Here is a 21,360-nt window from a genome sequence, read left to right as displayed (position 1 = left end):
GTTGCTTCACAGCTTTGGTACAGTCTGCCGCCACAGCAACATCAAATTTCTTGACAACGATGCAATCTCAACAAGCACCGAATCAACCTCCAGAAGCTCTTAAAAGCGACCCGAGTCCTCCCCCAGCAGCAACGCAATCTCAAGTAACACCAGTAATGATGTGGACCTCTCAGTCGCCAAACTGTCAGAATTCCTCGGCCGATGTAATGATGCCACCTCCATCCTTAATAGCGAATCCTCTTTTAAATCGGCGCTCCTCTTCGAATCTTCAACTAATTCTTCCGGATAATTTAAAAACAGAAGTATTGGATGAGAACAGCGAGAACAGCATGCTCAGTGATAACAGTATGCAAAGTATACCAACGCCTACGGCGAATGGCCCAACGGGAACAAGTCCTTTGCAACAACTCGTTAATGAGAATTCCAGAGAAGCCGCCCAGTCCAATATCATCAGATCAGTAACTGTACCTGCAAACGGTTCTCCGGTACAAGAAGCCGTGAGTCTTCTTGGTGTCGTGGACCTGATGCGTAACCAACATCCTCTAACTATGGTGTCTACTCATCAGAATACATTCGGAGGTATGCATGAGTCGTCTCAAGTCAAAGTTCTCAGTCCACATCACATCAACAAAGATACTAATTCGATATTGACGGCAGAAAGCACTTCTAATGGCAGTATTCAGGGTGCCGGTGTCGTCGACCTCCGTATGAAGCATCATCAGTCCGACTACAATGCGTTATCTAGCTTCGCTGCTTCCTCCGTGGGACAACCGTTACCAGCTCAAAGCGGTCACAGCGTGGAGGAATATTTGAGTCACATCGAATCTACCGTGTCTACGGTGAAAGAACAAGAGAATGCTGAAAGTAATTTTGTAGATGCTATGCAACAACGAGCTTCTATAATCACTTCTAGTCGACAAGCGGCTCAACAATCTCAAACTGGTCTCTTGGTACCTTCCGCGCAAGCTGCAGCTGTAAAATTGGACGTGCTAGTGAATTCCGCTGCAGAATCTCATCAAATTGTGTCACCTTTGCAATCAGTAAATCCGAATTCTACAAGCATGATGAATCATGTCGACGATGCCATTTCCAGCCCGCAGCAAGGAACTAGAACGAGTCCACCGATCCCAGTGAAGACGATGCTTCTCGAAGCTTTGATGCCACAATCAGTTTCACAGTCGGTGCAACCAATGGCAGCAACTGGTGCAAACGCTGTCTCGTCTTCCGCGTCAGTTCAAGAGTCTCCATCCAATGAGAGCTTGCTCACAACGATTAACGCTGCGCTTTTGCCACCGGTTACGATACAGGAATCGTCGGTAACTGCGAATGGAACGCCTAACTCAACGGTTCAATCACATAACGCGCTTCAAGTTGCAAATGAAACAATAGCTACAACGGCCGATCATATTCAACAGATGCAAGCTCTGACTCAACAGGAAGTTGTGGTGATACAACAGCAGGTACAACAGGTTGAACAAGTTGTTGCACACGCACAACAGCAGGTAGAACAGGTGGTAGCTCAGGTACAACAGCAGGCGGTACAAGCCGTACAACAAGCACAGCAACAAGTAGTACAGCAAGTCGTGCAGCACGCACAAGTCGTTCAACAAGCGGTGCAGCAAGTTCAAGCGGTACAACAAGTACAGGTACCTGCAGTTCAGCAAGCTGTACAGCAAGCTACGCAAGAAGTCGTACAACAAGCTGTACAGCAAGCAACTCAAGAAGTAGTTCAACAGGTACAAGCTGTTCAGCAAGCTGTACAGCAGGCTCAAGCGGCACAAGCTATGCAGCAGGCTGTTCAACAAGACATTGGATCGATGTTGAATCAGCCAGCAGGATTCGTGGCAGAAGCGAGTTCTGCCTTGGCTAGCGGTGCTGCTCAAGAACCTTCGCAGCAAAGACTAACGACTGCAGCTGAGCAAGCAATCAACAACGTCATTACGAATGCTACGAAAGATATTATCAATAATCGACCAATCACGACGACTACGGCGCACGCCATCATTGCTACGAAAAATATACTAAACAGCGTGGCCACTCAAAGCGCTCAACTAATGAACAGTGCCATGGAAGGGATTTTACCTAAGTCACCTCCTGGACAAAGTAACATAGTCGAGCAAGTCACTAGCAAATCGCCACCTGTTGCTTTACCTGTTACTCCTAATAGACAGAACGTCAATGCATCCATACCAAATGCAGCACCAAGCGCTGCTGGTTCTTCCGTGAGAAAGCCTGAAGATGTGGGAAACATGCTACCTCAGGAACTCACTTCCATGTCAGAACACGAACTTCTCAATTACATTAATCATAGCTGTTTCGATCCTCAGGGTGGCTTTTTGATGTAGTACTGCCACTTTCTTATCATACAAAGAATATATTCGATCTGTTTAATAAATGCATCGTGAAGACTCGTCAAGACGTTCGATGAAACGTTCGTTGAAATCGTTTACTTTAAATGCAGTACCAGCGATTTTTGTGCCACGATATCCTTTACGAGTTTGCGTGTGATAGGAATGAAGTCGATTTTTTTATTATTATTATTATTATTATTATATTATTATTATTATTATTATTATTATTATTATTATTATTATTATTATTATTATTATTATTATTATTATTATTTAAGTATGAACGAAATCCGTTGCAACTCCGGAACAATCGAAATGTGCATGTATGTGTTAAGTGAGACGGGCGCATACCGCGCGACAATTAGGGTTTCGTTATATTCTTTTCTACGAGTTGTCAAATGTGATAATTCATTAATTTATCTATATCAATGTCTGCGCATCCAGGTGCCTTTATTCTTACGAAATATCTCGAATTGGTCTTTCTTTCATAGAAGTGATACAAAAGAAAGAAAGAAAAATTGTCGTAAGTATATTATATTCTATGTGATCGATCATGTACTGACCCCACTCAAAATGAAATCTCTGTGCACAGTCATGGAATTGAGTGTAGCCAATTTAAGCTTATCGTATTTTAACATATGATTCCGAGAAACATCATTTGATTCTACTTTTTCCTTTTCTGACTTGATTTCATTATAAAAAATGGATCATTTGTTATCTGACTTCGTTCCAATTAAATATTAAGTATAATATATTTTTTACGTTACACGTTGTTTAATAATTGATTTTTTTTTGTTGTTAATTAGTACTGATGATATAATTATGTGATTACGTTGACTATATTATTGATGAATAAAATGACAGAGAGATTATATATTATATATGTCAATATGGAGAGTAATAGCTAGAGGTATATATGTTATATATATATCGTGATATATATATAAATAAAAAAAAGAAACACACACACACACATATATATAAACACACACACATATATATAAATATATATTTTTTACATTTACCCAAAGAGACGAATGGACGGCCAGATACGGGGTCAAGTGAACTTATTGAAGATTTAACGAAGTCTACATATACATGTACACATATGCGCACTTATATGTACGTATGTAGATGCGAACATAAATGCATGCGTAACATCGAATTATATTGGGATATATTCCCTTTTGTTCTTAATAAGGGGTGCTATAAGTACTATGAGTACGAATACTCGCCAAGATTATCTAGTACTATAAATGCGAATTTTATAACGAAAATATTGAAACATTTATTGTCGTGATATATCTTTGTAGCAAAACATATATTTTATATCAATCATCTAAATGTGCCGATATAATGTCCATGGTCACGTATGTGCATTCACGATCAAGATGCAGAATGCATCTTACTCGCAAAATAGCCAAATGGCAAAACTATAAAAAAGAAATCATTATACTATGTGGTATGTACTTTGTCACTGAAACTTATTTGTAATATATACTGTACACTGTGTACGCACATCAAGTGTTAAAGATTTGCCATCTGAAAGAATGCCCATGAGTATGTATTATTGTTACTTCTATAAGTTGAATAAATGTTTCACAGCATTGCTCAATGGAGTTTTCTTAATACATATATACAAATTTTATATTACAGATAGTTCATTATTCACAATATTTATAATTAAAAGCTTGTATTATCATGCATTGAACTTTATGTTTTCTGAAATTTTCCATTCACCCTCTTTGCCTATTACTTTTGTTTCTTTTAGTAATTTTTGTAAATGATGCATTACATTATGTGCTGCTGCAGGCCAAAGGTTTTTTGGAGTGTCCTAAAAATATAGATAATGTATACCGATAGTACATACTTGTAATTAATGAAATTACATTATTATATTATCACCTTATATATAATTTGTACAATATCCATCTCTGACATGAAACTAGAATTGCTATTTTCTTTTAAAACATTTACAATTTGTTCTTCCCTTTGTTTTCGATGCTGAATATAATATTCAATACGTGGAATAGGATCTTCTATTATAGGACCATGTCCAGGATAAATTACAGATGGTTTTATATTCAAAATTTTTTCTAAAGAAATCATATAATCATATAAATCTTCAAATACAGCGGTGCCTTCACCCAAGATGCAATCGCCACTAAACAAACTATGTTCATCCTTTAATAATAGACATGCATGATCCGTTGTATGTCCAGGTGTATGTTTCACTTGTATTTTTGCTCCTTCTACTTCAATTATTTGTTCATCCTTTAATGATTTACATTGTTTTAAAAGATCGGGTGTTGCTTGAAGTGCTTCATACATAGGTAGCTTCCATATTATTGGTGGATTGCTATTAGACTTTGTTGTCAATAATTCTTGAACAGAATTTATACCACCGATATGATCGTGATGCCAGTGTGTGACTATCACATGCTCGATCGTAGCATTTTCTTCTACAAGTACATTTTTCAATAATTTAATGTACTCGGCTGATGTTTCTGTGTCTCCTGTATCAATTAATGCACGCCTAAAATTAAATATTATAATATAGCAATACGATCTTAAATTATTATATGTTTCTTTCTTTCTCATCATATGATAGTGAACATAAATATGTTGATACATTTTCTTCTAGCAATTACTATCAGTATTCACCTTGTTCCTGAACCAACAAGATATGTATTTGTGCCTTGAAGTGTCATAGGACCAGGATTACAGCCAAGAATCCGAATAATTTTATTTGAGATTTTAGATACTAAAGGCAAAGATGTTAATCGCGTCGTCATTCTTTTTTGCATTCAATTGCATTCAGATTGTTTAATGTTTTGCTATGTCATATATGATTTCAGCGACAAATTTGGACAAAATATGAACTACAAGCGTAATAGGGAAATACTGTTTGCCCACTAAATGCGTATTTCATCGGTGTTAAGTTGAATAAGTTATATAACCTATTCATTCATAACCTAAAAATCGAATTAGCGTGTAACAAAAATTTTGGTATATAATAGAAATAGTAATGAATCTGACAAAAGTTAGAAGATACCATATGCTAGATTATACTTTTCTCAGGATAAATCAATTGAAAAGTGTTTGTTGATTATATAAACTTTTTATATATTTTATTTCTTATTAATTACTTATAGAAACAGTTAAAGAGTATTTAAGCAGCCATTAGCACGATATTGCTTGCAATGAGATATCATACAATAAAATATATCATATAAAAGATAATAACAACAAAAGTAGAAAGAGAGATCATTGATGCATATCTTGATTTCTAAAATATTTCGATATGATAGCGAACATAAATAAAATATAAAAAATCTGAGAAGCATAAATAAGGATAAATAAGAAATAAATAGGAATAATAAAGAAATTGAAAGTTCTTTGTGAAAGAAGTACTTTATATATAGTTACAAATAGAAAGAAAAGATTTTGAAAATGCACTGGAATATGCAACCATTTATCTAGTAGTACTCACGTTATATAATCTAGATTTAGATTTCAATATATCGCAAGTAATACCAAGTTGGATCTCACCACGAGAAGGTTGCTGTAGAGACTCACAGACTAATGGTGATTCTACTCTAAAATTTGTTGTACCTAGATGATATGTTATTTATTAAGAATTTAGATTCCTACGCTAACTAGAAGACAACATCGAAACTTTTGATCACTATTATTATGTGCTTTCGGAATTTCGAACAATAAAACAAAATCCATCACTTTCGAATTATAAAACTTAATTACGCTCACAACACCCACGTCTGTGTTTACCAACACGCGCACGGTTGTTCTCGTTATCGTATTAATACGAAAGAAAAGAGACATTCTATCTTTGTATATAATACGGAAAAATTCCATAAACTTCCATATAAAAATCTAATCCTATGATAACGAAACGAACCCCTCTACGATACATTGTATACGATATATCGAATCTTCGCTGATAATATATAATGTACAAAGTATAATATTCATTTAAACAACACACAGTTATATATAGACACTTTAAACATAAAATAATTTCAATTTATTATTTCAATACTATTAAATTTTAAACTCCCTGTCGTCTTTATCAAATATCAACAAAAATGAACTTTTTGCAAACTTTGATAGTTATCAGATTAGTTTTCTTTGCATTCCGACAAATAAATATTCAAGTTCTCTTTTTTCGAAAAGATAAGATTAAAAATTAATACTTTTGGTAATTTTATAATTACTTAAACAATCTGTAATATACACGGAGTATGATAAATTAATATTTAAATAATAATACATTTCTCCTAAACATTGTATTATAACTCGAAACGCGCTTAAATATAAAATAATTTTACTTTAATATTTCAATATTATATTAAATTTCGATAATTAATAAATAAGATTATTTTACTAATATTTCCAAAATAGAACGTTGTTAGCAACATTACAAAGATCGTAAGACACGATCAATAAATTCACTTTTATTTTTCGTCAAACATAAATCGCGAACTCAGAAGAGAATAATTAATAAATCAGATTATTTTACTAACATTCGAACAATGTACGAGGAATATGAATTATAATTAATTACTATTTAAATATTACAACATTCTTAGCAACATTACAAAGATCATATACATATACTATCGATTCATATACTATTGATTAATACACATATTATCGATTTAAAATTAACCATGTTGAATACATATCGGTGTAGATTTTTGTACGGAAGGCCATAAATAAATTTGCTGTTGATGCAGCAACCTTCATCTAATGACATCTAAATTGATAATACTTGCAATCCATCGAAATCTTATGATATGCAAGTACTACCGAATAAATGATTGCATATTTCAAAACTTTTCAAAAATCTTTTCAGTCTAATTCTAAACATTGAAGTACTCACATTTTACATTGCTGATTATATTTCAACAGATAAATAAATTGAACATAATAGAATTCTAAAGTAATTTGTTAGAGAAAAGCATAGAAAACTTTTTTATCGAATTTATGCTTACAATCGAAGCTACATATTTCCTTTTTATTTTTATTTACTCTTATTAATTATTATTTATAAGTGGGCCTCTCTTTCAATATTATGTAAAGCTCTTAAGTGTGATTTTTATCAAGGATCTAAAACGAGTCTCCTTCTTTCAGTACGCAACAATCGAATTCGATTTTGGTACTTATTTATTTTGGCTTTTTTTTTCTTTTCTTTCTCTCTTTTTGCTCTTTCCGTCTTCGCTTTCTTTTATTCTCATTTTCGTTTTCTCTTTTTCTCTTTCTCTTCTTCTCTTCTTCTTTTAATATTTTTCTATTCCAGTCTAGATCATTGAGGAACGATTCATCGAGAGATGGTCAGTGAGGATTCGGTATATCTTGGCGTAGATCCATAAAATATATAATATCATTTAAAGGCTTGGTTCGTCATCATGGGATTAGATTTTTATACGGAAATTTATGGGACCTTTCCGCATTATATGCAGAGAAGGTATATTTTTTTTCTTCCATGCAAGTAAAATAGGGAGGACACTCACGCGCGTGTCGGCGGACACAAGTGTGAATGTTTACGGGAGCGATTAAAATTCCTATCATGAACTTCGTTTTATTGTTCATAATTTCGATGAGAAAATTGAAAACGCGGATTTTAAAATAGGGTCACTGGATCATCATAGATCTCCCATAATGCAATAACCTTCTCGTGGTGAGATCTATTTCGGTATTACTTACGAAATAAGTAACACTGGACGAATAGCTGCTTATCTTAATACCAAAACTTATTCTTTCTAATTCTAACTAAACATTGAAGTACTTACATTCTATATTGTTAATTATACTTCGATAGATAAACAGATTAGATAGAGTGAAATTTTTTAATTTCTTACAAAGATGAACGTACTGAAAAATTCTAATTTCTTTATTATTCTTATTGATTTTTATTTGTTTTTATATTTACTTTTATTTACGTCTCTCAGATTAAATACTTTACTTTTTATTCTACTTATATTCGTCATCATATCCACATATTTGAAGTTTCAAGATATGCATCAGTGGTTTTGTTTCTACTATTATCTTTTACATATGATATTTTATTTCTTATGTATTTTGACCTAAATAATTGAGAACTAATTACGCTTTAACCATTCGTTTAGAGAAGTATAATATGGACGTATGGTTTTCATCGGATGTACTATCATTTACTGTTTCACTGTAATATAAAAATTCCTCTCTCTAACTGGATTGTTAAAGTTCGAAAGGGATATGACCTACACAACTTATATACCAGTGACACAATAGGCGCATAGTGAGGACAATATTTCCCTATTGCCTTTGTAGTTCATATTTTATCCATAACTGTCGCTGAAGTCGTATATACTACAAGCGAAAGATAGTAAATAACCTTAATCAAAACTTAATTATCGATAATGATAAATTATTTTTATCGATGCTACAGTATACTCTATAATAAAATCGTTGAAACATAAAATTGATTCTATTTATGTATTAGATTCAGAATATTTTATTAAACTATTTAATATTTTATTATATTTTATGTACATGCATATTTTGATTTATTTATTTATCTATTTATTTATCTATCTATGAAAAATTATACACTTATTAAATAGCTCTATATTATTATTTATATAACTTCCCAGAATAAATCGTAAATATTTAGAAATTACAAATCTTTTGTTCATATACACATTTTTTCCATTTTCAATATTAATTAAAAATTTTTTAATATAAAATAAAAATCTTTTCACAAAGTGAATTTGATCGAAAATAAAAAAAAAAAACTTTATTTCCCAGTAGGATTTGATCCTTGATCACTTAAATAATCTATTAGATTTTCTGAAATTTTTAAAAATTTATTATAGCCACCTACCAACACAGCGGTAACTATTCGCAGAACTTTGAAACATTGAAGTCCCATAAGAACTTGAGTATTGTCAGTTAAACGAAAAATATTGCTGTTTATAGGGTAACGGAAATGGTATCTGATTCTTAAAGAAAACTAATTTTATATTGTTATAAATATAAAATTGAAAACAACAAACGACTGAAATTATTTGTTAAAACAGAAGAAAGTGAATGTTATATTACTATTCAACTACGAACGTTGAGATAGATTTTGTTTGCAAAACATTAACCTATATGCATTCGTAATGCTTATAGGTTGTATCTTGTTATTACGCCATAATGAGAAAGGATGATGAAAAGTTATTAAATATTTTATCATTAATTTTTATCATGGATTGAAACTTTATACTTGTATTGAATACAAATCATACGTACATGTTGCAAACTTTGTTTGTAAACAAACATATTTTTATTTTGTATATCCACGTGTTATGTATACTTTTCGGAATTGTATAGAATGGCCGAAAGAGATGGTAAAATCGAATTTGTGACAGAACCTTTTCCTATTAAACCACGAAAATTCGGACCACAGAATGTTGTTGTACGTCTTAGAAGAAGAGAAACATTTGGCTGTCCATATCCAGGAACTCATGTTCATAGTGCTAGACAATTTTATCAAAATGTATTTCCAAATTTTACAATCATGAACGTGGAAAAACCCCCATGTTTTCTCAGGAAATTCAGTCCAGATGGAAAATATTTGATTGCTTTTAGTGCAGATCAAACATCTATAGAAGTATACGAATATCGTGGAGCATCTGCTGCAGCAGATCTTTTAGCCGACGTTGAAGGTGAATACATAGGACATAAAAATGATGATGTTAATATTAATATAAGATGCAATGTTTTCAGTCGATTTTTCAAGGTATTTATCTTGTACTTTTGTGTGTTAAGTTTGATGTAGTTTGATCTAAACCATCTTTAAAATAATTATAGGCTAAATGGACGATTAATGTAGTTCAATGCAACCAACAATTAAATAGAGAATGTAGTTTATTTACAGATGATTGTCGTTATGTTATTGTTGGCTCTGCAGCACATATTCCTGATGAACTCAGGCCTCATTTTTATCAAGTATGTATAGAAGTATACGATGCAAATGTGTAATTATCATTACATTTGGAATGTCTCATTCGATAAAGATTATTTTAATAATGCATTACTGCTTTTTAAGATTTATTCAAATAACGAGGCATTGACACCTAATCCAAGATCTCCACTTGAGGATTATACTCTACACTTGGTTGATATACGAGATGGAAAATTATGTCACACTAGACATTTCAAAGTTGATAAAATATATTTATCACATAATCAAGGTATTTATATAAAATAATTCTATTACAGAGGAATATTAAGTAAGTACTTTACATTAAATTTTAGGTCTGTATTTATACAAAGATATTTTGGCTGTGTTATCTGTGCAACACCAAACTATACATGTATTTAAAATTCTTAATGGAATGTTTATATATATCAAATTAATAGGAAGGTAAGATTACAATGATTTAATTATATCTTTTCTTCTAAGCATAAAAAAATAGTTATTAAATAAATATCAACCATTTAAAAATAGGTTTTGTATGGGAGATGAAGCTTATTTATTTTCATTTGGTGCATGGCGCGGTGTAAATTATAGATCATTTAGGGATACCAGAATAAACAGCCTTAAACACAAATTATTAGTATTTTTATATAGGAGGGCAGAATATATAAGCGATACAACTAATGACCCATATGAATTGAGACGATTTTATCAATATTTTGATCAGGTATGTTAGATCATAACATATATCGTAATAGAACATAATCATATAATAATCAAGTAACATGCTTTTATTGGTATTTATATTCTAATATAATATTTCAGTTGAATGCATTGAGAATGTGGAAGATGCAATTATTAGATGCAAATCATATACTTATAAGATTTGCTAGCGAAGAAGTTGCGACTCTTCAAGCAAACGAACCAAATGCACAACCAGCTCTTCTCGTTGTATATAATATGGAGACTGCTAAAATTTTGGCGGTATATGATAATGCATCTACTCAATTACTGACCCAATTTGAAAATTTCAGTGATTTTTTTAGAAATGCTAGAATGAGTACAGATTGCCAATACATGTGTTCTCCGTCAAATAATATTTATGCACGGTATTACATGTTCTTCTACATAAAAAGAAAAGGCTTACAAAAATTACCTTAATACTTAAAATATATTCGCTAACAAATTAATGAATGCTGTAGATTAATGCAACAGAGGTTCAAACAGACAATAGTCAGTGCCAGATATGGTGGAATTACTGAAGCAACAAAAAGGTTACTTGCACAATTACCAATTTGTGCTCAATCTTATTCAAGTTCTCCATACCTTGATCTATCTTTGTTCTGTTATGATGATAAATGGGTATCTATGATGGAACGACCTAAAGCTTCTGGAGAACATCCTATTCGGTACATTGGTGTTTAAGTTTATCTTACGTTGCTTTGATTATAATTTAACAGGCAATTTTTTATTTTTTATAGCTTTTATGCACGTGATTCTGGTCTTCTAAAATTCAAAATGTACGCAGGAATGTTTGGTCGTACAGCACCAACTGCAGCAAGAAGATTAGTAGCGTTTATTTTTCATCCAACAGATCCATTTGCTATATCAGTCCAACGTACCAATGCTGAATACATCGTCAGTTTCCATATAAGGCATATCTGAATGATGTATAACAATATTATAATATTATCAAAAAAGTATCTATTTTCAAGACATTGTTGCTGCTCTGTTATAGCAAGCTACTTAAAATAATTTGATAGTATATAAAATACTTTTCTATGCAGGAACAAAAATATCATATCTATATTGATATATGGCAAGATATAAATGTAAATAGAAAATTCTTTATACCTAGATTTTTTGTACAAAATAATACGGACTCAATATTTAATATTATCGTTATTTAAAGAGTCACGATTGTCTCTTTTATTGTACATAAACAGGATGATGTAAAATAATTCTTGCCATAATATTTTATTCGGAAGATTATAAAAACATTTCTAACATTAATATAAAATACAAAATATCGATAAAGAGGAATGAGTTATAAAAAAAAAAAAAAAGAAATTGATTCTTTTAACAATAAACTTTTGAAGAATTTTAGCTTTATACAAATTGTATTCTTATTAATGTTTATAATGTAATTTGCTTCATTGTCCAATAATTTCTCGATATAAGGATAAGTTTACATTATACCAATGTAAATTAAAAAAAAAATATATTTGTAAAATAATTTATAATTAATGATGTGACGGATAATTTGTAAAAATCATATTTTATGTATTAAATATATTTAAAAATCAACTCGTGAAGAAGAAAAAGGAAGAAAGATAGGGAGTTATATAAAAACAAAGTAAAAAAAAAATGTTAGATTGATTTGATATTCAAGTGACGATCGAGCCATAATTGGCCACGAAAATCTTACATTCCTTTCGACCGCCATTGTTATAACAACCTGTAGCTCCTTCGAGTTCCTTGCAGCACCACCTATAACCCACGCCAAAGAACTACAAGCTACGTGTCGTAGTCATAAAAAAAAAGGATGTAACGTGAGCCACGGCCGTGCAATGGTGTTTGGATATTATTCATATTATATTTCATAGTATAATCGGCAGTATTGGTAAGAAAAGACAAAGAAAGGGAAAAAAAGAAACTTATCTTCGAGTACGACATTAGGACGAGATAACCTGGTTCTAGCGTCCATGTACATTCGAAAACGTAAGTAAAGCGTGTACATCTTTCTACTTGTTCAAACCTGCAAGCTTCTTCTTTGCATCTTTTTTCTTTAATACTCTAATGTATATTTATATTTCGTTATATGAAAATGATACTTTCTAAATTTTACTGTTATAAAGATGACGTCGTTTGACGTATAAAATCATCCATTATAGTTATCAATGAAAGCGTCCTAATTAGCACGCTTGGTCAATGCTGCGTTCTTATGTGAGAATGCAGACCTTATTTTACAAAGATGTTGCATCCTTCGTGTAGTTTTATTACACGCGATCCTAGACTTATTTATATTCTAAGGAAAATCATATTATTGTATTATTTTCAACAAGAAACTTAAGACCATGACAAATTATCGTCAATATCCTTTGTTTATTTATTATGTTTTTTTTTTTTTTTACAGATATCCTGCTGGAATACAATTTGAAACATACTCTTAAAGAACAGTTATGATAAAAAGTTAACATTGTTTAATAGAATTTAATTACTTAGTTTATTGAAGTTTAGTATTATGTTTATCTTCCAGTTATTAATTATTATTTTTATTAACTGATCATTCAAAACTTGATATAATACAAAGATAAAAAAAGCTTTCTTAAAAACGTGTATACGTGCATGTTTTATACTTTTGCTAAAAAAAGACGGATAAGATTATGTTCAATAATCAAATGACAAGTACAACGGCAAACGAAAATGATTGTACAGAAGAACATAATTTGAGTAATGAAAGAAAAGAACAAAAATTCATTGTAGATGTGAGTCCATCAAATGATAATAGATATTTTGTTAAGAGAGCATATACATCACCAAGAATACTTAGTAAATCAGTACCACGAAGAAATAGAAATTTCATTCGTTATAAAATAAATAGATCGTTAAGTTTTGATAATACTAAAAATGATCGTTTGTTTAAATCTCCTAATTCTAGTTCTGGAAATAGTTCTTTTGATAATGATAAATATTTAACAAGATCGGCTAAGATAATGAGAGCACTAAATTTTAATTGTAGCCCTTTCTACAATCAAAGAAAGAAAATAAAAAAGACATTAAATTTTAACTTAACTCCAAGTCCAAAGAAATTTTCCAATCTCAGAATTTCACGAGATAATATAAATTTCAATTTGACTTCATCTTCGCCTAAAATTAATAAAACTTTGAATTTTGACACAAGTCCAAGTGATTCTAGTACCAGTAGTATATTACTTACATCATTTGATTCTATGGACGAAAATCAAAATCAAACTCCTTCTCAGCGAAATACAAAGACTAAAAAGTTATTGAATTATATTACACCCAAGAAAAGGATGTATGTTTCATCTCCAGATATGGATATATCTTCTCCATCTTTACGTCTTAGTCTTAAAGAAAAAATTGATGATATTGTACAAATGAGTAGTTCGCCTGTTCCACATTCTTTCAATAAAGATAGAAAAGCATTAAATTTTAATACTCGCTGCAATATCAGCACACCAAGAAATTTATATGCTGATTTTTCTAACGACGATGATGAAAGGCCACGTACACCTGAAAATACAATTTCCATTGTTCCTGAAAGTATGAGTGCCATAAAGAAGAGTCATAAAAAGGTAAGAATATTTTTTTGTTTTAATGAATTTGTATTTTTACTAACATTCTATACAAGTATTTTTATATTCCTCCTTACATAGGAAAGATCTTTACGACAAACAGATAATTTATCTACAAAGCATGCAAACGTCTTACAAAAATTAACAGATCCTTTCATGGTTGAACAATTTGATGATTTACAAACAGAAAAAAGACCTTTAACTCCACCAATGGCTGAAAAAAGTATTGTGTCTGTCTGTGATACAAATTCTATTAAGCAATCTCATAAAAAAGATAAAAGTAAGAAAAAAATATCAATGTTTCATTCAGGTGATGAACTTTCTGACTCAGGATCTATTTTTGATTATTCCATAGAATCCATAGAACAAGGAAATATACATGAAGAAAATAATCTACACCATACTGATTTTAATCTTAATAAAGATGAAGATAATGTAGATTGTGACTCAAATAGTAACAATGTATCAGTAAATAGTATTGGTTGTTGCGAATTGATAAATAGTTCAAATGAAACTGTAAACGATCAGATTATGGATAATGTCAGTAATATGGATGCAAAATCTAGTTCTTGCCTTGAAGAACAAACATGTAACATAATTTCCCAGAATCCTCTACCAAGTACTAGTAATGCCAATGAGAAAAGCAGATCAGTAACACCAAATGCACTTGAAACAAATTCTATATCTTCGGTAAAAGTAATCACTCCAGAAAATCATATAAATTTTTTACAACATATTCAAACTGAATCAATTAAAAAATCTCATAAGAAGATTAAAGATGAAAATAGAAAGAAGCTTTTTTTACCAAGAAGTCTTGAAAATAAACTTAAAGAAGAAAAATTGGATACTACTAAAAATAAGCATTCAGAAGTATCAAAAGATGATCAAAACGATAATAATATTCTAATAAGTGAGAACTGTATCGATACAGAAATTAATGTTCGTGCAAGTACACCTGAAAACGTTAATTCTAGCAGATTGTTATTGTCAAACTTTAGTTCAGTTAAGAAATCACATAAAAAAGACAAGCATAATAAAATTGTTTCAGAATTTATGCGACGTCAAAAATTGTTAAGTAAAGATGCAGATTATAACAATGTGCAACATGAAATGCACAATGACGTCAATAAGAAAGATCAACGAAAAATAAAAAACAAGTCTATTAACAGTGATGGTACTATGTCTAATTTACATTTAGATAATATCAAATTTAACAATAAACTGTCTCCGAGTAAAAGAAAAATATTGTCCAATTTATCAGATGATGATTTATTACATTTATTGTGCAATTCTAAATCAACACAAAGTGAAGATGGAAGTACAGAGGAATTCAAAATTTGTACACCGATAAAGAAAAGAAAACCATTATTAAAAACTGGTTTGAAATCTGATTGTTTACATGATGTACAGTCAGATAAAAATGATTCATTTGAAGAAGAGATAATGAATATTGATGCATCTCGATGTATAACGCCAACTCTAAGACATCTTGGTTGTACAGTATTACCAGTGCATAATACTGATCTATTGAAAACAAATAATGATGGTAAGATTGCGAATAATGAAAAAAGTAATTCAGTGGAGGAACAACAGCAGCCTGATACTCAAGATCAAAATGGAAGATCAACGCCCAAAAATATGTCTACAATAGAATTACTTCCTAACATTAATTCCATTAAAAAATCTCATAAAAAGGATAAACGTGGAAATGGATTGCATAGAAGCCTTATTTTAGAACAAGAAAAATTACTTTTAAAGAAAAATGATTACGAATTTTTACAGGTCATAGATCATAGAACTTCAACAATAGTTTCTAAACCAAATGATAATAAATCAAGTTTAGCTGATAATACTTCAACAAACATATTGAGCAATGGTAGTAATAATAGTGGGGAAAGTTCTAGAATTACAATTTATAAAAATCCCCAAAGTTACAATCAAAATATTAATGTTAAAGATAGAAAAAATATCCTAACAAATGATACTACCTCATCTAATAAGACTCCACCTAACTGTTTAATGGTAAAAAATTATATTAGACTGTTGCAAACGACTTCAATAAAAAAATCTCATAAAAAAGAACGAGATCGCAAAAAACATAAAATAATAAACAATGACCTAGAATTATCAGATGAAGGATCTATATTTGGAGAAAATGAAAAAGTTGATTCCTTAGAAGATTTACATATTGAAATTAATAGCAATGAGACTGATATAGATAGATCTGATTATGTATAAATTATAAATGGAGATATAATTAAAAAAAAAACAGAGAAAACAAACAAGGTATTTATTGTTAATACGTTAATACGTTAATAAATACATTAACTAGAATATTTACTAATTCACATCTTTTTTAGATTTAATTAATTGCAACCGAAGAGTCCACATTTTTTTTAGTGGCAATATTCTAAGGATGGATCTATATTCATTCATGTAAGGCATTTTTATTTTCAGTATTTCCAGTAAAACCTACAGCCTTTTGTTGGCATTAATGTATTTGCTCTCTTATTTTTTTATAAACATAATTTAATGTTAACAGTATTCTTATAAGAAAAATCGCTGATTTAAAGCTGAATGCACCAACAAATGAGAAGAATCTTTGTTAAAAACGAATCTACGATACAATACAATTTTCATATTAATTTTTTATACATTATTGTTAACAGTATTCGTAAATGTAAATTCTATAAAATTAATCCTATTCTAACAGTGATATATTAACCAAATTATTACTTTAAAAACTAACATCAATGATGAAATAATTGAGGATGTTTAAATTAGGCCAATTATTTCTTGTAATACCTTCATAACATTAAGTAATTATCTTAAGACATTAATCAATACGAAAGTTATTCCAAAAGGTGTTGGTTAATGTTTATTAAAACTACATTTAGTGTAGAATGATTGATCATCATCTTGGGCCAATTTTTCTGCACTTTAGTTATAATAGATTATAAAAGAAGAAGTAACAACTAACTTTATGATGTAAAGTGATATCATTATTGGCTTTCTCATTACAACACATTATAAAGGAAAATACATATAAGTTGTGAGATGATAATGATAATAATAAGACTAACACAGCTTTATGCTGAATGTTTAAAAATTGCTAATTAGTATTACCAAGGATGATGGTGTCAAGATATATTGAAAAAGTTACACGGCAATATAATCGAAATCGTTTCATATAAGAAGTTTAGTTTATATTTGATATATGTTTGTTACAAAATAGTAACACATTGTTAAGTTAACTTCCACGTATCATTACCTAAAGCCTGTTACATTTGGTAGATAATTTATAAATACTATGTTTTTATTTTATGTCGTTTATTTAGTATTTTTACATAAACTAGTTATTTTTTTACGTATGATTGGACTACGAATCAAGGTGCATTTTGACTTATCATATATTACTTACGTAATACACTTGCATTAAAATATCAGGCATATGTACATATCTGTTTCTATGTTGGGAATTCCACTTTTAAAATATTGAAGATATGTAAATCCTAGTATAAATGTGATATGTATATAATGCTTAACTTTAGTAAGTATCGTTTAGATCTAAGAATTACATCTCAAATATAACTATGTTCCTTATTAAACTCTCTTTCTTTTTCTCTCTCTTTAAAAAGTTTAACAGAAAACATTGAAATGCTATAATAAATAAAAATGTTTAAGTTTCATCAATATAAAATACAGTATTTACGTTTGATGATCGGTTGCACAAAAGAAATCAAATTTTCTTGTATTACTATAAGTTAAAAGGTTAAAACTATTATCCACGTGAAAGCTTGTACCATAGCTTGTGATATTGTTTACCATTACGTCTTAATCTAGTATATTCAGTATGTATATTCTGCATGTTTGTAACGAAGTATTTTGTATATTTATATAAAAAAAAAAAAAAAAAAGAAAAAAAAATAAAATAACATAAAGGCAATATTTATTAAGAATTTAAATTAAATTAAATCAATTAATAAGAGAAGTATTGAAAGATAAGAACATAAAATCTATTACATAGATTAATTTATATTATTTTATGAACAATTTTAAATATTTCTGCATATTCACAAGAAACTTTTGAATCGCAGCTATAATTCGCGCGTAAAGAAACGTAATAACTAATATGGCGAATTACGTTCATTGGATCAGTAGTGATTACTGATTGGCTACTCTATGCATGCTCGCTATTGGTTCTAAATAATAGATGTAAAAAGATTTATCCATTGTGGATTTTGTTGTTGATCAAATATCATGTGTACACTCTATGTTAACATTATATAGTTCATGATTGAAAAAATAGGTAAAAATGTGGACATATGTACGAAGTTATTTTCACAACATGGTTGTGTAGTAAGGGTTATTGGTACTCATTAAATAAAAAAAGTTTTTGAATGATATTAAACAGATAATATAAGGAAATATCCAAGAGATCGTTCGTTGTTATATTTTTTAGAATTAAATCATCATGGGAAAGTTAAATGTTACGATGTTACGTTATTTGACGCGGGAAGATTTCCGTGTATTGACGGCTGTAAGTATAAAAAAAAAAAAAAAAAAAAAAAAAAAAAGAGTATAGTATAAGACACGTGTATATGAATAATCATGGAATTTTCAGATTGAGATGGGTATGAAAAATCATGAACTCGTACCAGCTTCACTTGCTGCACAGATAGCAAATTTGCGTTACGGTGGTGTTCATAAATTGTTAAAGGAATTGTGTAAACATCGATTACTCAGTTATGAAAGAGGAAAACATTGTATGTTATATATAAAGATTTATTTTTAAATAGTATAGTTTTATTATATATATATATATAATAAATTATAAATAATATATTATTTTAGATGATGGTTATCGTTTAACAAATGCTGGTTATGATTATTTAGCCTTAAAAGTGTTGGCACAAAGAGGTATTGTTGGTTCTTTTGGCAACCAGATAGGTGTTGGAAAAGAATCAAACATTTATGTAGTCGCAGACGAAGAAGGAAATCCAGTCTGCTTAAAATTACATAGATTAGGTAGAACATGCTTCCGAAATATCAAAGGAAAAAGAGATTACCATCAGCACAGAAAATCTGCATCCTGGTTGTATCTATCTCGAATATCAGCAACAAGAGAGTTTGCTTATATGAAAGCGCTTATGGATAGAGGATTTCCAGTACCAAAACCAATTGATTTTAATCGACATTGTGTTGTTATGGAGCTGGTTGAAGGTGGACCTTTGTAAGTTTTTACACTAAGAATTGAATTTATTATTTGTATTTAATTTTATTATAACACATTAAATTTCAATATATAGATGTGGTGTTTATGAAGTAAATGATGTGGAAGCATTGTACGATGAATTGATGAATTTAATTGTCACACTTGGAAATTATGGTGTTATTCATGGTGATTTTAATGAATTTAATGTTATGATAACGAATGATGGTAAACCAATCATTATTGATTTTCCACAAATGATTTCCACCGAACATGTAAATGCGGAGCTTTATTTTGAAAGGGATGTCAATTGTATTCGTGATTTCTTTAAAAGAAGATTTGGATATGAAAGTGAGCTCTATCCTACCTTCAAAGATATTTTGTAAGTTAAATAAATTTTTATTTTAAACATACATTTTATATTATGTTATTAACAGCAATGTTTAACCTATTTTTAGACGAGAAGATTGTGTTGATATAGAAATTAAAGCTAGTGGTCTTACAAAACAAATGGAGAAAGATTTATTAATAGAAATGGGTTTTGATAAGGATGAAAATGACGAAACATATGATGATGATGATGATGTTGATGTTGATAATGTTCAAGAATCAAATATCGAAAATGAAATAGATAATTTACGATCACAAGTGGAACAATTGATGCAAGAAGACGTACCTTTATTAAGATATAAACAAAAAGATGAAAACGTTGAATCTCTAAAAGAAGAAATTGATACAAGTATCGAAATAAGACGGGTCAAAATAAATGACAATAAAGATAATGATAATACAGATCAAACAAATAAATTAATAGAAAATAAACCTGATATTCCATGCGAAATTGAAACTGTGGCTATAAATACTGTTTCCTGTTCAAATTGTACTGACACATTAGAGACTGATTCTATTGATGGCAATGAATTTAGTGATATAAGGAGTATCAGAAGTGTTTCTACAGCCGCCACTATATCACCGGATGTTATAAAAAAGAGAACAAAGCAATCTTTAGAAAAAAGAGAAAAGAAGGGCCTTTCTAGAAAGATTCTAGTGAAAGGTGAAGCTAGTGCAGTAACTAGAGTTAGAAGGGAAAATAGAGATACTATTAAACAATCTACTACAGGTATATGGGGCTGGGAATAAGATTGTTATTTATTTTTAAATTATTATAATAATAAAAAAATGTATTTTTACTGTACAAAAGTGTATATAAATATATATACACTTGTAATGTGTTAGATAATACTGGATATATAAATTGGATTTATATGATTTACATATGCTATTGTAAATACACTATACACTTTGTAATTTATTTTTTGTGTAATCCATTATGAATGAAATTATTTCCAATTTAATACCTATTAGATTTCATTTTGTATTAGTCTTCATATGCAGTAATTTCTACTCAAGACGACAATAGATACCATTTATGTTGTAATGTGATCAATTATTTTTTTTTTTAATACAATGAAAATATTGTTAAGCAAACTATTTATGTTTAGTTTCTTTTTT

At 29.9% G+C, this 21,360-nt stretch overlaps 5 protein-coding genes across 10 annotated transcripts in view; 4 read left to right on the top strand and 1 right to left on the bottom strand.

Moving 5' to 3' along the window:
• LOC122628005 (nuclear factor of activated T-cells 5-like) overlaps positions 1–3,961 on the top strand; it is a 30,208-nt gene extending 26,247 nt beyond the window's left edge. For 2 of the 3 annotated variants that reach the window (XM_043809781.1, XM_043809780.1), the window contains exon 6: positions 13–3,961. In XM_043809781.1, the coding sequence (XP_043665716.1) occupies positions 13–2,345 (2,333 nt within the window). In that variant the 3' untranslated portion in view covers positions 2,346–3,961. The remainder of the gene's footprint in view (positions 1–12) is intronic. The other variant, XM_043809782.1, reaches the window with a different exon arrangement.
• LOC122628046 (beta-lactamase-like protein 2 homolog) lies at positions 3,615–6,148 on the bottom strand. Of its 2 annotated transcripts, none has more exons than XM_043809867.1 (4): positions 5,904–6,148; positions 5,016–5,326; positions 4,257–4,887; positions 3,615–4,185 (listed from the first exon to the last, which is right to left on the bottom strand). In XM_043809867.1, the coding sequence occupies exons 2-4, from the start codon at positions 5,156–5,158 to the stop codon at positions 4,051–4,053; spliced, it is 909 nt and encodes a 302-aa protein (XP_043665802.1). In that variant the 5' UTR covers positions 5,159–5,326; positions 5,904–6,148; the 3' UTR covers positions 3,615–4,050. The 2 variants fall into 2 exon arrangements, with proteins under 2 accessions (XP_043665802.1, XP_043665803.1); XM_043809868.1 differs by lacking the exon at positions 5,904–6,148 and adding an exon at positions 5,407–5,422.
• Positions 6,149–9,257: 3,109 nt separating this feature from the next.
• Positions 9,258–12,360, top strand: LOC122628021 (DET1 homolog). The gene is made up of 8 exons (XM_043809815.1): positions 9,258–10,137; positions 10,209–10,346; positions 10,447–10,591; positions 10,656–10,764; positions 10,849–11,044; positions 11,143–11,426; positions 11,520–11,726; positions 11,799–12,360. The coding sequence occupies exons 1-8, from the start codon at positions 9,730–9,732 to the stop codon at positions 11,980–11,982; spliced, it is 1,671 nt and encodes a 556-aa protein (XP_043665750.1). The 5' UTR covers positions 9,258–9,729; the 3' UTR covers positions 11,983–12,360.
• Positions 12,361–12,672: 312 nt separating this feature from the next.
• LOC122628010 (myb-like protein D) lies at positions 12,673–18,244 on the top strand. 3 transcript variants are annotated; one of them, XR_006326962.1, is made up of 5 exons: positions 12,673–13,038; positions 13,454–14,636; positions 14,718–16,922; positions 16,997–17,072; positions 17,179–18,244. XR_006326962.1 is itself a non-coding variant. In XM_043809789.1 (5 exons), exons 2-4 carry the CDS (start codon positions 13,704–13,706, stop codon positions 16,872–16,874), a joined length of 3,015 nt encoding a protein of 1,004 aa, XP_043665724.1. In that variant the 5' UTR covers positions 12,673–13,038; positions 13,454–13,703; the 3' UTR covers positions 16,875–16,922; positions 16,997–18,244. The 3 variants fall into 3 exon arrangements, 2 of the variants coding, with proteins under 2 accessions (XP_043665724.1, XP_043665723.1); XM_043809789.1 differs by having other exon boundaries at positions 14,718–14,916; positions 14,992–16,922; positions 16,997–18,244; XM_043809788.1 differs by having other exon boundaries at positions 16,997–18,244.
• A 687-nt stretch (positions 18,245–18,931) lies between these two features.
• LOC122628026 (serine/threonine-protein kinase RIO2) lies at positions 18,932–21,160 on the top strand. Its single transcript, XM_043809824.1, has 5 exons — positions 18,932–19,176; positions 19,261–19,402; positions 19,491–19,869; positions 19,946–20,230; positions 20,307–21,160. Exons 1-5 carry the CDS (start codon positions 19,111–19,113, stop codon positions 20,986–20,988), a joined length of 1,554 nt encoding a protein of 517 aa, XP_043665759.1. The 5' UTR covers positions 18,932–19,110; the 3' UTR covers positions 20,989–21,160.
• The last annotated feature ends 200 nt before the right edge of the window (positions 21,161–21,360 follow it).

Source organism: Vespula pensylvanica, chromosome 3 (assembly GCF_014466175.1).
Source record: "Vespula pensylvanica isolate Volc-1 chromosome 3, ASM1446617v1, whole genome shotgun sequence".
Taxonomy (NCBI): domain Eukaryota; kingdom Metazoa; phylum Arthropoda; class Insecta; order Hymenoptera; family Vespidae; genus Vespula; species Vespula pensylvanica.
Note: the sequence above shows the minus strand (reverse complement) of the source record. Positions and strands in the feature narration are given on the sequence as shown.

What these genes read in the sequence shown, in the direction of transcription:
- LOC122628046 (XM_043809867.1), bottom strand. Translation starts at nt 5,158, where the DNA reads ATGCAAAAAAGAATGACGACGCGATTAACATCTTTGCCTTTAGTATCT. An exon ending in CTTGTTGGTTCAGGAACAAG is followed by an intron (nt 4,888 to 5,015) that starts GTGAATACTGAT and finishes ATTTAATTTTAG; the next exon opens with GCGTGCATTAATTGATACAG. An exon ending in TTGTACAAATTATATATAAG is followed by an intron (nt 4,186 to 4,256) that starts GTGATAATATAA and finishes CTATATTTTTAG; the next exon opens with GACACTCCAAAAAACCTTTG.
- LOC122628026 (XM_043809824.1), top strand. Translation starts at nt 19,111, where the DNA reads ATGGGAAAGTTAAATGTTACGATGTTACGTTATTTGACGCGGGAAGAT. An exon ending in ATTTCCGTGTATTGACGGCT is followed by an intron (nt 19,177 to 19,260) that starts GTAAGTATAAAA and finishes TGGAATTTTCAG; the next exon opens with ATTGAGATGGGTATGAAAAA. An exon ending in TTATGAAAGAGGAAAACATT is followed by an intron (nt 19,403 to 19,490) that starts GTATGTTATATA and finishes ATATTATTTTAG; the next exon opens with ATGATGGTTATCGTTTAACA.
- LOC122628021 (XM_043809815.1), top strand. Translation starts at nt 9,730, where the DNA reads ATGGCCGAAAGAGATGGTAAAATCGAATTTGTGACAGAACCTTTTCCT. An exon ending in TATATCAAATTAATAGGAAG is followed by an intron (nt 10,765 to 10,848) that starts GTAAGATTACAA and finishes ATTTAAAAATAG; the next exon opens with GTTTTGTATGGGAGATGAAG. An exon ending in TCAAATAATATTTATGCACG is followed by an intron (nt 11,427 to 11,519) that starts GTATTACATGTT and finishes TGAATGCTGTAG; the next exon opens with ATTAATGCAACAGAGGTTCA.
- LOC122628010 (XM_043809788.1), top strand. Translation starts at nt 13,704, where the DNA reads ATGTTCAATAATCAAATGACAAGTACAACGGCAAACGAAAATGATTGT. An exon ending in TAAAGAAGAGTCATAAAAAG is followed by an intron (nt 14,637 to 14,717) that starts GTAAGAATATTT and finishes CTCCTTACATAG; the next exon opens with GAAAGATCTTTACGACAAAC.